Below are 14,555 nucleotides of genomic sequence, written 5' to 3'. Positions count from 1 at the left end.
TTAAAGACATCACAGCACTGTCTTTCAATAGGACCGTGTGCATTTTCCTGGATTACCTTTTGCATATTCGAATATATCAATGTGCTATTGTGCTAGTTTGGATCCCTGGGTTGTCTTCCCATTTCGCGTAGAAATATTATATCGTGCTCTCTCCGTCTGAAGTAAACATGCATTGCGTGCTAGCAGCACAACGTCACTGGTATGATCTGTGTACGTTCACATTGCAGTAGCTAGCTAATGCGCAGACTCAGAAGAACCCATTTTGACACACATTTAAAAACAAATTCTTGCGGAGACGCCATTAAAGACATTTTCAGGGAGTATCACATACAAAAGAAAAGCAAGGGTGAGGTAGTAGGGAACATAATATTTTGTGAAAATGTGTTTGATAATGTGTCTACCTCCAACAGGTATTACAGAGCGCAATGGATGGCAACACATGCTAGCAGTGCATGGAGCTCCGTGTCTGCTCAAGCACGTGGTAATAACGATAGTATCGGATAACCAGACAGTTTTTAGCAAATCCCTTATTAACTTCAATATACCAACGTTTACCTTGTCTTCTTTTGTTGGCTATACAGGAAATTGCAGAGTAAGCCGTGAGACGCAAGCTGTTATCGTCGAACACAAAATAGGTTGGAGATCGAACCAAACTGCATTCAATGCATGCAGAAAACCTAGTGATTTGTGCATACGGTTGAGCTTAGCACCGTATACGGTTAGGCAGCACTATTTAGTTATGTGTCCCTAACTGTGCCGATGCAATGGCATGCGTTGTTAAGCATTGGCAATGTAGACAACGGAATTCTCACATTTTAAATGAACTAATTTAGTAGCCTGTTTGTTGTTTATTTTGTCTCGCGTGCATGTTCTCGCAGGTCTCTCCGTAGTCTCATTGTTGTGAATAATGCGCCAGTGTCCTGTCTGAACGCTAGTTTTAGTGGTAGTGTTTGCGTATTTTCTCTTAAGCTTGCTCTCAAGACTGCTCATTGGCAGACTGACTACTTATTTAACGATATGAAAACCGAATGTCAGTGATTGTGGCCTACCTTAGGAACTATGAATAATGAGACACGACACAACCAACACTTTCTTAGAGCTATGTGAAAACCACGTTTAGCTCAGTGCACTAATCAACAATGCATGGGCATGTACATTACAATGATGGCATTAGCTTCAAGTCTCTGTATTTAATGAATCTGTTGCTCGGAAAAGAACACTTTATAACAGCACAATATACAAAACTTTTACATTTATAATATTAAAACTTCAGATCCCTTGATATCCCATACAGTGAAGGCATCAGATAGCCAAACAAATTGTTAAATTAGCATTGAGCATTATTAATTAAAATCTTCCAAAATATTTGTTTCCCCTAAACTGCACGAGACGGCTGCATCACAAAAAAACGCTTAAAGTAATTCTTATGTCATCAGGCGTTGGAAGTTTTGAGCAATTCAAACTGATTTCACTATGTTATGGGGTAAAGAATGTAGTTGTCCCATGGTTTGTTCTCACAGGAAATCCAAGAGATTGAGAACAAATTTAGAAATAACGTCCAGGATTGCCTACATGTACTGGCCACCAGAAGGGTTATAAGAGGTTCACATAGGCAATTCTCTCAGTAGGATACCTGGAGTCCATACTTCATGTACAAGCAGCAGGTATGTACAGTCCCCTAGAAATGATCACCTTGAAATGGTGATTGATCACCTGCAAGAAATCTCTCTCTGACGTGTGTTTCTGTTAGTGTTGTCATATGATATCTTCATCACAGTCTATATTAATAATCATTAGCATTGATGAGCCTTAAATAGTGCTAGTGTACACTCAGTAGAATTTTCATTTAGACCGTGGTGCTGATTGGGTCTAGATGTGTGATGTCATTTCAGACTACATCTGGGGGGGACTTGAGTTCAGGCATCCTTCAATGTATGTCTCTTTGAGGTCATTTTATATGCCTGCTAGCATGCAGCCATTTATACCCAGAGACCCATCCTTCACAATGGTCAGGTCAGTCTGGAGGACCATAAGTCTACAGTAGAGGAAAGGAAGGAACTTGCATTCACATCACACGTTAATGACAGCATCATCCTCTTCGTCCCTCATCTCTCTCTGCAACCTGTCCATGGATTCCCCTGCTCTCCTCCCATCCTCCTCCATCTCTTCCTCCATGGTGCTACAAGGACCAATGATGTAACGGTAGTCTCCACCAATAGCCAGGGCCGCCCCAGATGACACCATCAGCCAGTCCTTTTCGTCCTCCTCCATGCCCACGCACTGCCAGGGCACCCCCCAGGGGGGCGGCTCCTCGGGGTCCTGGGCCCCAGCCACCTGCTCCATCCGCTCCTCCCCTTCCAGGTTGACGTAGAGCAGAGGCTCTTTGAGGGGCCCGGGGGACAGGCTGGCCCACAGCCGTTCCAGCTGGTCGAGCAGGTGCTGGAAGCTAGGCCGACACTTGGGCACAGGGCTCCAACAACTGTGCATGATCTCATAACTGGGAGAAATACAGGTTACAATCTATGACTGCAAATCTATAATTAGCATATTAATGACCTAGGTAACCTTGATCTAGTTATTTGAATGGGGGATACATAAATAGACAAAGCTTTGAACTCACATATCGGCTCTGCAGTCTGGAGGCTGTTTGAGCCTCTCCCCTTTGATGAGGTACTCGTAGATCTCAGAGTTCTCCACGCCAGGGTAGGGGGTCTGCCCCCGCGCCATGATTTCCCACATGGTCACACCAAAAGCCCACTAAGTGTGGGAGGAAAGCAAAGGGATACATCCGATTAAATTAAACTTCAGAAATGTACAGTTTATCAAAGAGAAAAGTATGTGAACCGGCCCACTGGGTCGCTTTACAGAAATTAATATACAATGTATATGGCAAGAGTATATATCCTATAACTGCTGTGTGTCATGATCAGCATGTGACTGTGAGCACATCTGTGTGTGTGTGTGCAGTACCACGTCACTCTGTGTGGTGTAGACGTTGTCAGCTAGGCTCTCCAGAGCGATCCACTTGACCGGTAGTTTAGACACAGAGCCCTGCCGGTAGTAGTCGCCACTGTAGATCTTCTTTGACAGACCGAAGTCCGCCACACACACCGTCAGGCTCTCATTCAGCCTGGTGGTAGAACAGAGTACAGAGTCACACATACGTTAGCATGATGTTCTATGCCAGACACACACAGACACACTCTCCTGGCCCTGTGGCCCCCTCATACAGGTCTGAGACGTCCAAGCAATACAGCCGAAGCAATAAGCCACACCTCTGAGATGTCCTATGTGTCTAGGGGCTGGGGGGGCTCTTAGTTGGTTTAATTCCTGAGTCGATGTCCTAGTCTACTAATGAGATGCATGTTCATGTTTCAGTTCTATGATGAAAGCTGTCTCACATGCAGTTGCGTGCAGCCAGGTCTCTGTGTATAATGCTCTTGCTGCTCAAGTACTCCATCCCCCGAGCGATGTCCAGCATGAACTGGATCAGCATCTGAAGAGACAGTGTCTATGGAGAGAGGGAGGGGGTGACAGAAGAGAGGAGGTCAGGAAGAGAGCGAGGCTACTCAAGGCCAGAAGTCTATACAGAATGTATGTTTCCTCCACAACAGAAAAGAAAGGAAGCCATTGATGGATCTGAGCTGAAAAATGTAACAAGAACAACCTTGGGTTTTCCAGACAAACATGAGCCAGAGAACCTATCTTATCTGGCATTGTTTCATACACATCACAGAAACTATGAGTAATTAAGGGCAAATTTCAGACAGCAACTCTTACTTAATCCTACTACTTACTAACTTAATATGAGAAACTTCTGTTATGTTTGTGTATAAAGCTACCCACAAAAGGCTCGTCCCCCAGGCGTGACAAGAGCAGGAAGGTGTGCAGGTCTCCATGCTTCATGAAGGGCAGGATCACCATGGGGATGGGTAACCTCTGCGGGTGACGCCTGTGAAGGCTCACCCCTGGAGAGGCAGGCAGAGAAGGAGGCTGCCACACTCAATGGGAGAATACCATGGTATACAGCAGTGGTACACTGCAAAAATGGCCCATCAAATTTAAGTGCAAAAATATTAGCGTTTGCTTATGCTTATAACACGTCAATTTAGCTGCCAGTGCGGTGAGAACAGTGAGTCAGAACGTAGTCATCTTACCAATCAGCTGTATGACGTTGGGGTGATGGAAGTCCTTCATATAGGCCGCCTCCTTCAGACACTGCTCAATGTCAGTTGATGAGTTGATGTCGGCTGTATTTATGGCAAAAGCGAGGAACGTAAGGATAAGACCAGACAAGTACATTCATTGCGTGTTTTAATGTAGCCTAATGGTCACTCACATTTAAGCACCTTCACAGCAACCTTCTGCACAGAGCTGTCCTCCATTTTCAGGAATGCCTCACGCACCGAACCAAACTCACCTGGACAGGTAGACACACAAACAGTCCAGTAATAAAACAAAATGACTATTGTTGGTTACCTAGGAATTGTAATTTGTCTCCAGTTTCTAAGATAAAATATTTCAGCAAGCTCCAGGCCTCTATATAAGCTAGTTTGTACTTGGGTTTGTCAGGTTACTATATGATTACTACAAAAACATCACCCAGACACTGGAAACAACACCATTATTTTGCTATACACAGTCATAATTACATACTAGTCCAAACAAGACAGTGACATTTAAAGCAAAAGCCAGCATAAATGTTTCCATGATGTCTTTACTACACTTTTTCTGGGTGTGAGGTATTTTGTATACAGGGTCTGTGTCGCCCTTACAGTTGCACGGTGCAGCCTTAAACTCACAAACACACGCACTCTACCAAACCCACACACACTCCTCACCTTTGCCCAGCATGTGTCCAAGTGTCAACAGTCTTTCAGGAATGAGGACATCTTGGAGCTTGGCCTTCAGATCCTCGTTGATCCCCAGACTGTCCACTAGAGGGAGACATATATGACATCACTCTCCACACAGGGCTCTGCGGGAGGGTCGTGGACTTCCCTGGGTCAAGTGTATGTGTCAATACTGGCACCAGTATTTGTGGTGGTTGCCGAAGATTTGTGGAGGACTTACAGGTGGATTCTTGCAGCTCTGGGCACTGCCTGTTGAAGGAGCGTGCTGCGGTGAAGGAGACAGAGTTCACTGTTCCTGGGGCCTTGAACACGGACCTGCAGTGACACACACAGATTCATTATGACTAACTGGCTTCTTTAGGTCAAAACAGCAGGGTTTGTTTTTCAGTGACTCTTTTTTTGCTTCAGTTTAACAATCCATTTTAGGGCTAGAGAAAGAGACCCAGTCTACAGCAGCATACCCAAACTGAGTCTCCTTCCCTCGGCGGTGAACCAGAACCGTGAACAGGAGCCCCACCATGGTTGCCACCAGCAACCCCAGCAGCAGCCCCACCCACATGTGCCCCCGCTGGGTCTGTGCCTGCACCGCTAGGAGAGGACAGCAGAGACACAGCATGCGTCACATCACTTGGAAATCGACTGGCGTGAAGTTAATTTTCAGCTCCCTGTAGGATTGCAGAGGGTCACCACACCCTTGTGTCAAAAGTTCAAAGCTGAACTAAGTGAAACAGGATCAACCTGAAGCTATCCTATATAATTTTCAATCTATGTCAATCTATGTATCAATCTATGTATTAATCTGTCTGACAGGTTGGCGTGGTTACCCGAGGCTGGCATGACGAGGACGGGTTGGCTCCAGGGACCGCAGCCGGCCACAGTGCAGGCTGACACCTGGAACGTGGCGTTGAAGAAACGCCCTCCACCAGACAAGTGGGCTACGTTCTCCTTGAACAGCAGCGCCTCCTGCATGAGATCATGCAGTTCAAGTTTCAGATTTCGCAACAGCAAACTCACATTATGACCAAATTTGAATACTTTAAAGGCTTTACCAAGAAAACACAAGAACTTTTTGTACTTTTGGTGGGAAGTGTCTGAACCACCTACTGTAGTTAGCTATGCTTGTTGAGGCCATAGTGCTATTGATACAGCAGCTGCTGATAAAAGTTCACCCTTCACATTTCCAGTTAATTGCCTGCTGTTTTTCTAAGAAGAGTGTCTGCATAAAAGTCTGTCTTCCTGCTGAAAATACATTCAGTTCAGAAGAGTAGAAGTATTCAATCTGACCAGCTGACAGGCTATAAGGGAGTGAGTCATACATGTCTTACAGCCTGCCCTGCCCCTTGCCTTCCACATGACTGTACACAAGTACTCTGGTATGACCAGTGGCCATACTTACGTCATAATCCATAAACTATTTCTTACATTCCATAAAACTAACAACAAAGGGCTTAATGTGGACTGGGTTCTATGGTCTGGTAGCTAAAAGTGGAGTCTTATGCCAGATGTGACAGTTGGCAACACCGTTGTTGATAGTTTGTTGGCTAAATTGCTTTATGACATTGCAGATTCACTACTGATTTCACTGTGTCTGATTGATTGGCTGATTGCTATGGTTACTGTGGCTGTGATAGGTGGTGGTGGTGGTACCTGGCCCTCCCCTCCAAGGTTCCACTGGACCTTATAGGCCAGAAGCTTCCCCTGTAACTCCTCCACATTCAGCTCCGCCCAGTTCAAGGACAGACGCTGCTCCGTCAGGTCAAAGGTCAGGTTCCTGGGGGCAAGCGAGGGAACTACAAAACAAACACCAAGACTTAGAAAATGGCATTATAAAAGTTTTGCAAGAAAACTTAAAAATGTAGATACTATTTACTGAACCTTTCTTGATTCTGAGTATTATGAACGCAGAGAGAGTTGTAAGAGAAATGTTTATGAAGCTCACACTGGCTATGCTAACCACTAGGAGGAGTCCCTCAGGCCAGGATGGGACTGCAGTAGCAATAGCCCATTGATATGGATTGAGGGCAGTAGCCACAATGGGCCATTGTACCATCAGAGCAGGAATCCACTGGCCAGCCTCCAGTGCTGCCAGTTTACAAACATACAAACAGGGTCATCCCCCCTAACCCTCCCCCCATGCACTGCACAGCGCAGTTCACATATGTGTTTGTTTGAGGAACTTAGGAAGTATCTGAAATTACATTCAGACCCCCCCCCCCCCCCCTTTCCCAAAGAAATTCAAACATTCTGCGTCTGACATGAGGGATTGCTGACTGTCTGTCTAGCGGCGAGCGGCGCACACACACTCTCATTCCTTTTGTCTTCGTCAATCCATTACTTTGTCCCCAAAGTGTTGCATGGATCAGAGAATGTGGCCCTTTAGATTTGCAGCTGCTGCTGACTAACGGCTCACAACAAAACAACCAGTTGAACAACAGTTGACACATACAGACCAGCATGTGGGTCGTCCTGTTTACATTTACATTTAGTCATTTAGCAGACGCTCTTATCCAGAGCGACTTACAGTGAGTACCGGGACATTCCCCCCGAGGCAAGTAGGGTGAAGTGCCTTGCCCAAGAACACAACGTCATTGGGCACAGCCGGGAATCTAACTGGCACCCTTATGATTACTGGCCCAATTCCCTCACCGCTCAGCCACCTGACTGTTTGCGGGCACCACTCGTTTTCTGGTCATCCTGACACAGTGTGTTTCTCCTCACCTGCCTCTGGCGTCTTGAAGTCCACCCAGGGGGAGAAGGGCGAGGTGCCCACCTCGTTGGAACAGCGGAGCCTGGCGCTGTAGTTGGCATGGCTGGTCAGCCCCTTGAGGGCCAACTGGTAGGGGGGCACTGCCACTATCTTATCAGGGAGATCTGCCCTCCGACCGGACCGCTTAGACATCTTGTAAAGGCATGGAGGACATACTAAAGTAGGTGTTCGATACTGACTGGAAAACAGATCTTGAATCAGGTATATGTTTCCTTGCAAATGTGTGTGTGTGTGTGGTGGAGGGGTATACCTGTATGGTGCAGGACACTAGGTCAGAGTGGCCGGTAAAGCCAGGTTTCCATAACAACGTGACATCCAGCACCTGGACCACCTGTACACCCACAGGGGCTGATGGCAGAACTGACACACAAACACACAGGTCAAAAACTGGTCTGTGAAGTCCACCTCCAGTAATCTTCAGTCTGTTGTTTTGATTTGGCAAGTCAAATTTCTGATAACAAACCGATACAGCATCACACTATCCAACCCTGTGTCACCAACGTAAGTGATGACAGTAATCTACATGGAAATGATAGCTCACCTTTTATGTGCACAGTGCCTGTACGCGACACAGAGATTCCTCTCGCATTCTTGGCTTCACAGTAGAACTTAATGCTGTTATTCACACCTAGGGAGATCCAGACACAGCTCAGACACACAGACAGTCAGGAGACATAGGCCAGGAGAGACAGACAAGCGTGCCTTTTAACAACATTCTAAGGCCCTTTCAAGGCTGAGGTGTCAGATGGTGAAAAGTGAGTGAGTTAGACCAGAACTGTATCCTGCCATTCAAGACCAACAGACCCAACAGGCTGGTAATACACATGTTACAACAGACATTAAGATAGCAGTCACATCAAGCAGGTTATTCTGGGAACAGCTGGTTTATCGGTTCTGTCTTGACACGCCATGAGAGAACAGTGACAGTGAGCAGCTATGGAAGGGTTGAAGGGGTTTGTAACTGACAACCTGAAACCAAGAAGCTGGTTTGAAGGCAACATAACAAATGTTTCATTATCTAGATGTTGTTTTACTGAATTTTCATTTCCTTTAAGCTAATCCTATTTGACCCATTCCCCGGTTTACAAGAATGTGTGTGTGTGTGTGTCACAGCCTGGTTAGTCACTACTTTAAAAACACAATGACACAATATATACCAGATGCAAGAATGACAGTTACATATGGAAGGCAGACAGAGCTGCACTTTACTGTAATCACATAGTAATATACAGCCCAGGGTCTCACAAGACTGGACTGCAAAACCAAACACAACCCCAATGACCCTTTAGCTAGGACACAGCTGTTTAGGTCCACTTACGCATTCATGTTCACATATGCAGGTACATTTTTCCCAACAGAAGATCCAGACTTTTATAGCTACTTGGAAATGTTCCCTACATCCTCCAACCCTATGACACCCCGTCTGTTTACTGGTTAGCAGCAGTAAAGAACATGTGCAGCATGAACACACCATCCAGCAAACCAGTCTGTCAAATAATCAGTTGGCAAGTTGACAAGTCAACCAGTAAGCAGGTGAGCCTGGGTAGCCTGTCCTGCAGCAAGTGTTCCTCCCATAAAGAGGGACCTTTCTTTTACTTCTTCCTCAAAGTTTATCTCCAGGCTGTGAGGTAGCTCGGTCTCCTAGTGAGGAAGCTGTAATCCCTTCCAAGGACACCCTGACTAATGGTAGTGATGAGATGGCCTTTGCTACGTCACACATTCCTGGAACTACAAATAAACTGATGGCAGGACGAAACCTTTTCCTGGATGAGTCATATGATTCATCCTGTTATTGATTAAACAGGTCAGTGAAGGAGAGGGAGGGGCAGTGCAAGAAGGCACACTCAATTTGACACAAATATTGCAGCTCTAGGGGACTATATAAAGCATTGTTATTTTAACCCTCTAATCTCATTTTGTGAAGAAAAAATATATAACAGGAAGGCAGAGATGGGAAGTAATGAAGTATAAATACTTTGTTACTGTACTTAAGTCTATTTTTCTAGTATCAGTACTTTACTTCACTGTTTATTTTCTGAAAACTTTCAACTTTCACTCCAAGATACTTAAGCCAGGCTTGTTACTTTAGTTTGAATCTGTATTTGGTGGCATGATCAATATTATTTCTTGTCATTGCTTTTTTCATTTCCTGGCTATCACGCACAACAAACGTAAGATAGCTAGTCTACAAGCTAGTCTCCCATCTCATTCTCTCTCCTTTCCTCTCCTTTAATTGTGTGTGGGAAAAAGGATTCCCCCAAAAAACGTAAAAAGTTTTTGTGTCGTGTTGTGTGTGAAAAAAAATAAAACATGTTTCTAAAGGTTTAAAAAATATTTTTGAAAAAAAGTACGTTATGGATGACACAGAGGGAGTTAGTGATGTCGACATGACTGAGAATAGAGACATTCCTGATCACCCATGGCCATATATGAGGGAGATGTTTGAAATTGTCAGGGTCAAAAAGGATTCCTGGCAAATGCGCTGCGTGTCTATTGTGTCTTTTTGTATTCATGTATTAATATGATGTGAGGTCCAGTAACCAGCGTGACACTAAAACAGGTAGTAGTAATGGCTACTTTTTATTTAAGTATATGTCAGAGCCCACACTTCTTTACTTCAATTAGAGTGAAAAAGTGTAGTCAGAACTTCAACTTTTACCAGTCTTTTTAAACATGAGTATCTGTACTTCTACTAGAGTGAAGGATGTGTGTACTTTTGCCATCTCTGCAGGGATGTTCGATGTTGTATTACATGGAGACCTACCGTTGACATGGAACACAGAGGGGGAGGGGCCGACGTCTCCCTGCTGGACCCCCCCAAGCCGCCAAAGAACATCAACCGGGTCAGGGGGCCCCACAGCAGCACAGGTCAGGTTAAAGGGCACCCCAGGGAAGGTAGCCACGTCCTGGGGCTCCAATGTGAAATGGGGGACACCTGGAGAAAGGTAGTATGGAAGAGACAGATTTGAGTGAGAGAGGGGGATTCTGGCTATTGGCAAAATAAAGATAAATGGACAGAGGTGTGCATTTACCTTCTACAGTGATCCAGGCTGGTTCGGAGGAGATGGTGAGGCTGTGGAACTCTACCTCACACCAGTACTTCCCTGCATCCTGCTGCTGCACTGACTTAACACTTAAAACAAACACAACCTTCCCTCAGATCATTCCGCGTATTCATGAAATGATCATGTTAATTGCTATCACTGGAAAGAGCATGTAACTTGGCTAAATGCGGAAATTAACTAAATCAAATCTGTCTCTGAGGCATGGCCTCCATAGATGGACTGGCATGTAGCAATGAGAACCATTAGGAGACAATACAGTGGACAACAAGCAGCATGATCAATCAGGAGGCCCAAGTAACTGAGTTTATGAACATGATGCACCTCATACCCATAGACATACAGCCTAGATACAAAACAGTACATTCACACCAACAAGAAACTCCAGTTTCCAACCAACACTCCACATCTCTGCTATCTGGGTGAGGTTCAGTTCTGATTATCAAGCAGCTTTTGAAAAAGGAGGGAAAGAGAGAAGGAGGGAAGGAGAATGTAAACTTTAGACTTTGACAACATCAGACGCAGCGCCAGCCTGCACGTGCAGGAGATTAGAGCGGGTGGTCTGAGAGCGGAGACGCGGGATCACCCTCCCTCTCGTCAGCCGCAGCTCCGGTCTGAAGGGTTACGTTACTCACAGGCAGCTGACTGCCTCCAAGTCTGTAGCCGGTCTCTATTATACCTTAGCTCCTACTGAGGTGAACCCCTAAAGATTGCATGTGATAGAGCTGTTGTGACAAATGTAAAACAACTTTGGACCTTTGGTTAAAAAATAATAATAATAAAATAAATAAAAAATGTTTCAAAAGTAGAGCTCTGAAACCATGGAACTTTCCGATACTTGAGGTGTGCGGTTGATGTGTAGGATACCGGTATGTACATTGGGACGGTAACAAATTCTAACGTGATGCATGGGTTTCTGTCTCCTTTACAGCAAACATGTATTTCAGCTCTCCCTGGGTCTCTCGTGGTCCCCCATCTCTAGCCATGTTGACTGGCCCTGCCAGGAACTAAGTGCCAAAGCTGATTACCAGACTCCCATCCTCCTCTACACTGATCAAGGGACATCTGAACATGGGTCAGTTTTCCATTTCTGCCACTAGAGGATAAGCCTACAAGGTGAGTAGTCAGCAGATTTGAGATCTGTCGGTATGGGTGACTGTTCACCAGCCCAACAAAATTCCTGTGAGCGATGTTGAAAAGAGGGGAAAGTCTTTAAAAACAGGATCAACATCCGCAGCAACAGCAGCCTGTATTTACCGTGCCCCAGCGTGTTTGACCATAACAAACGGGGGGCCTCATACCACATAACACACCAACATACAGCAGTGTCACCTCTAAACATGAACACAGACAGGCTCAGACCAGACTTGATGTAATGCAAGGTTGAAGGGTCAGTTTGAAGGGTAGATAGCTGGGCACATTGTTGACTATCCAGCTTTCTAAAAGAGAAGGCCGTTGTTTGAACATCCTTCAACTACCAGGACAACTACTGTACATATTAACGAGGAAATTAATGACATACTAGCGTTAAGTGACCGTGCACCTATGTGCCATGAGTCAGACCATAGTGGCTCTTCAGTACAAACCTAGATACAGTCGCTTACCTGTTTAAGTTAACTAGACAACTGGATGTTACAATAACCCATGCACCAGCAGTGACAGACCAGCTTTGTAGCATACTCCTGCTTCATAGCAGTAGCTTATCAGTGGATAGTGCAGGTGTAGCAGTAACCAACCAGTAAAAGGTCCAGTGGACCTCCAGAGTTATTTATGTGCATCTGTTCCGTGGACTAGTGCTACTCTCCTATTAGTGTGTCTGTACAGTTCAGCCAGGTATAACGGGGCTAGGTCTACTCAGGACAGCGTAACAGACTACCTGTGGAAGGTCTCCCAGTGATGAGCCTCCAGAGTTATGTACATCTGGTCGGTGGAGTACAGCTTCTCTCCATCCTTCATCCACACGATCTCCGGCTCGCTAATGCCCTCGATTGCACAGCCCAGCCGCACCATGTTGCCCTGGGTTACCGTCAGGTTGGTAGGGTTCTTTGTAAAACGTATTCCTAGAGGTAGAAAACACACACAACCCAACCGAGGCCAGAGAGGTGAATAACTTTCAAAAGAAGAGGAGTGCACATGCCACTGGACAGAAATGAAGGGATGAAGTCAACTGTTGTTTTGTTTCTGATGTATTACTACCAATGACTGGCTTCAAGACAGTGCATTGAGTCAAAGAAAGTGGAAGTTGAGGAATACAGTTGCCTGAAGTCTGACACACAAAAGACAAAAAGAAATACTTCATACTTTAGATATCTTGTTTTTTCTTAAGACTTGGGCATATGTGGCTGGCTTCTGCCAACACCTATGATGATTTGAGGGAGCGGTTAAGAAATCGGGCTAGTAATCAGAAGGTTGCCAGTTCGATTCGATTCGAACCATTCGATTATGGTTGGCAGCGCAAAATGTTCCAATATTTTTGGAAGCAAAATATGATTAAAAGTCAGCTTGCATCATTTTTCAAGAAGCTTTTGTATGGCTCTGTTTGTGTCTATTGTGCTGTGGCTGTTGCATATATCTTGGCTGGGTGTGTTGTGACTCGGGTGTAGAGACGTCATAGGGTTCTGTAAACGAGTGAAAGCTCTCCACTGTGACAGCTCACTACAGCTGTGTCCTCCAGCTAGGGCCCACCAAACGACACTCAGCCTGTAGAACACAACTATCAATGACCATATTCTTCTACAGAACTCAGTCAGGGCAGAAGGCAGAGGCCGTTTAATGTATTTATACCTTTCTGTCGACAGAGCTCAATGGTTCTCCATTTCACATGAAATGAATGCTCTAATACCATAAATGTAGTTCCCTCCAAGGATACAGATAAAAAAACAAAGTCAAAGTCAGTGTATTGTAGGAGATTTTGCAAGTGGATGGCTCAATAAATATATTTCAATTGGTGTTTACACATGGAAATACCAGAAAATTGGGTGAAATGCTCTATGTAAACAAGCCTGGACAGAGTCAACAATGTCCTTTACTCTGCATATTTATCTTGTAAATCTGAACAGCGCTACACTGCGTTGCTTGGCTGTAATGGAATAGACGGGTATGGATATTTTCCCCTCCGAGGTCATGCCTGGCAGTTCTGGAGTTCCATCTGATGATATTTCCCTCTTTAATAATTCATAATGAAACACAACTGGAGGCAGGACAACAATGAATAGCCTTTCGCACCCACATTTAGTTGAGCTTATGCGGGGTTAAAGTTTAAATGAAACCATTTCATCTTTTTAATCTAATACAAACGTGAAGTGCTGGGCCACTTTGATAAAATAAATATGAATGTTTTCAAAATACGATAGTGTTGACCATCGTATTCTCGTATGCACTTCAGAGCACTTGATAAATGCATGTGATCAAGTTGCAAAATCTTAAGTGGTACTTACCATGGCTTTCTTGATTACTTTGTACCAAAAACAATATAATCAAATTAGCAATTTTCATTTTTTCATCATGTGTTTCACAAGTTTTGAAGCTCTTCTGGCTCAGTAAAATATTTCCAAGTGTCCGCAAAGTTTGGTCCTGGAGACGGTCAACAGGCTAAATGTCCCATCTATGAAGGAGCTCCGCTGTAGAAAGTGAATTCTCGACTAACGAGTCGGCTGAAATTCATCCACTTGATGCAGTAACGTAGAGTACCTTGTCCTATGTGGTTGACGCTTTCTCCGTTCATCAAAAAGTTTCTTTACTTGTTTCAAACATGTAGGCAATTCCTCGATTTGTTATTCTTTCCTCCGCGGCAGGATGTGTAGGGTTGAAGCGCTTGCTCTGCTCCTATGGAATGCCCGTGCGCATTATCGCCGCCTAGTGTATGCTTGACGT

At 44.9% G+C, this 14,555-nt stretch overlaps 1 protein-coding gene and 1 long non-coding RNA gene across 2 annotated transcripts; one reads left to right on the top strand and one right to left on the bottom strand.

Annotated features, from left to right (window-relative positions):
• The first annotated feature begins 235 nt into the window (after window positions 1-235).
• Window positions 236-835, top strand: LOC134027091 (uncharacterized). Its single transcript, XR_009931416.1, has 2 exons — window positions 236-481; window positions 582-835. It is a non-coding gene; the product is annotated as an uncharacterized LOC134027091 (long non-coding RNA).
• Window positions 836-1,167: 332 nt separating this feature from the next.
• Window positions 1,168-14,500, bottom strand: tyro3 (TYRO3 protein tyrosine kinase). The gene is made up of 19 exons (XM_062470238.1): window positions 14,120-14,500; window positions 12,559-12,742; window positions 10,653-10,753; window positions 10,385-10,555; window positions 8,162-8,248; window positions 7,871-7,980; window positions 7,572-7,752; window positions 6,501-6,643; window positions 5,678-5,816; window positions 5,315-5,441; window positions 5,074-5,168; window positions 4,842-4,937; window positions 4,340-4,420; window positions 4,158-4,250; window positions 3,847-3,968; window positions 3,402-3,511; window positions 2,971-3,130; window positions 2,621-2,757; window positions 1,168-2,497 (listed from the first exon to the last, which is right to left on the bottom strand). The coding sequence occupies exons 1-19, from the start codon at window positions 14,175-14,177 to the stop codon at window positions 2,071-2,073; spliced, it is 2,622 nt and encodes an 873-aa protein (XP_062326222.1). The 5' UTR covers window positions 14,178-14,500; the 3' UTR covers window positions 1,168-2,070.
• Window positions 14,501-14,555: the final 55 nt, after the last annotated feature.

This window comes from Osmerus eperlanus, chromosome 9, assembly GCF_963692335.1.
Source record: "Osmerus eperlanus chromosome 9, fOsmEpe2.1, whole genome shotgun sequence".
NCBI classification, from domain to species: domain Eukaryota; kingdom Metazoa; phylum Chordata; class Actinopteri; order Osmeriformes; family Osmeridae; genus Osmerus; species Osmerus eperlanus.
The sequence above is the reverse complement of the archived record's forward strand: the minus strand, read 5'-3'. Positions and strand labels throughout refer to the sequence as shown.

Excerpts from the sequence above, each read along its gene's own strand:
- tyro3 (XM_062470238.1), bottom strand. The coding sequence starts at position 14,177 with ATGAAAATTGCTAATTTGATTATATTGTTTTTGGTACAAAGTAATCAA. Across the intron at positions 7,753-7,870 it reads TAGTGTCCTGCACCATACAG|ATGTCTAAGCGGTCCGGTCG; the intron begins GTATACCCCTCC and ends TGCCTTTACAAG. Across the intron at positions 4,421-4,841 it reads TGGACACATGCTGGGCAAAG|GTGAGTTTGGTTCGGTGCGT; the intron begins GTGAGGAGTGTG and ends CTACCTGTCCAG.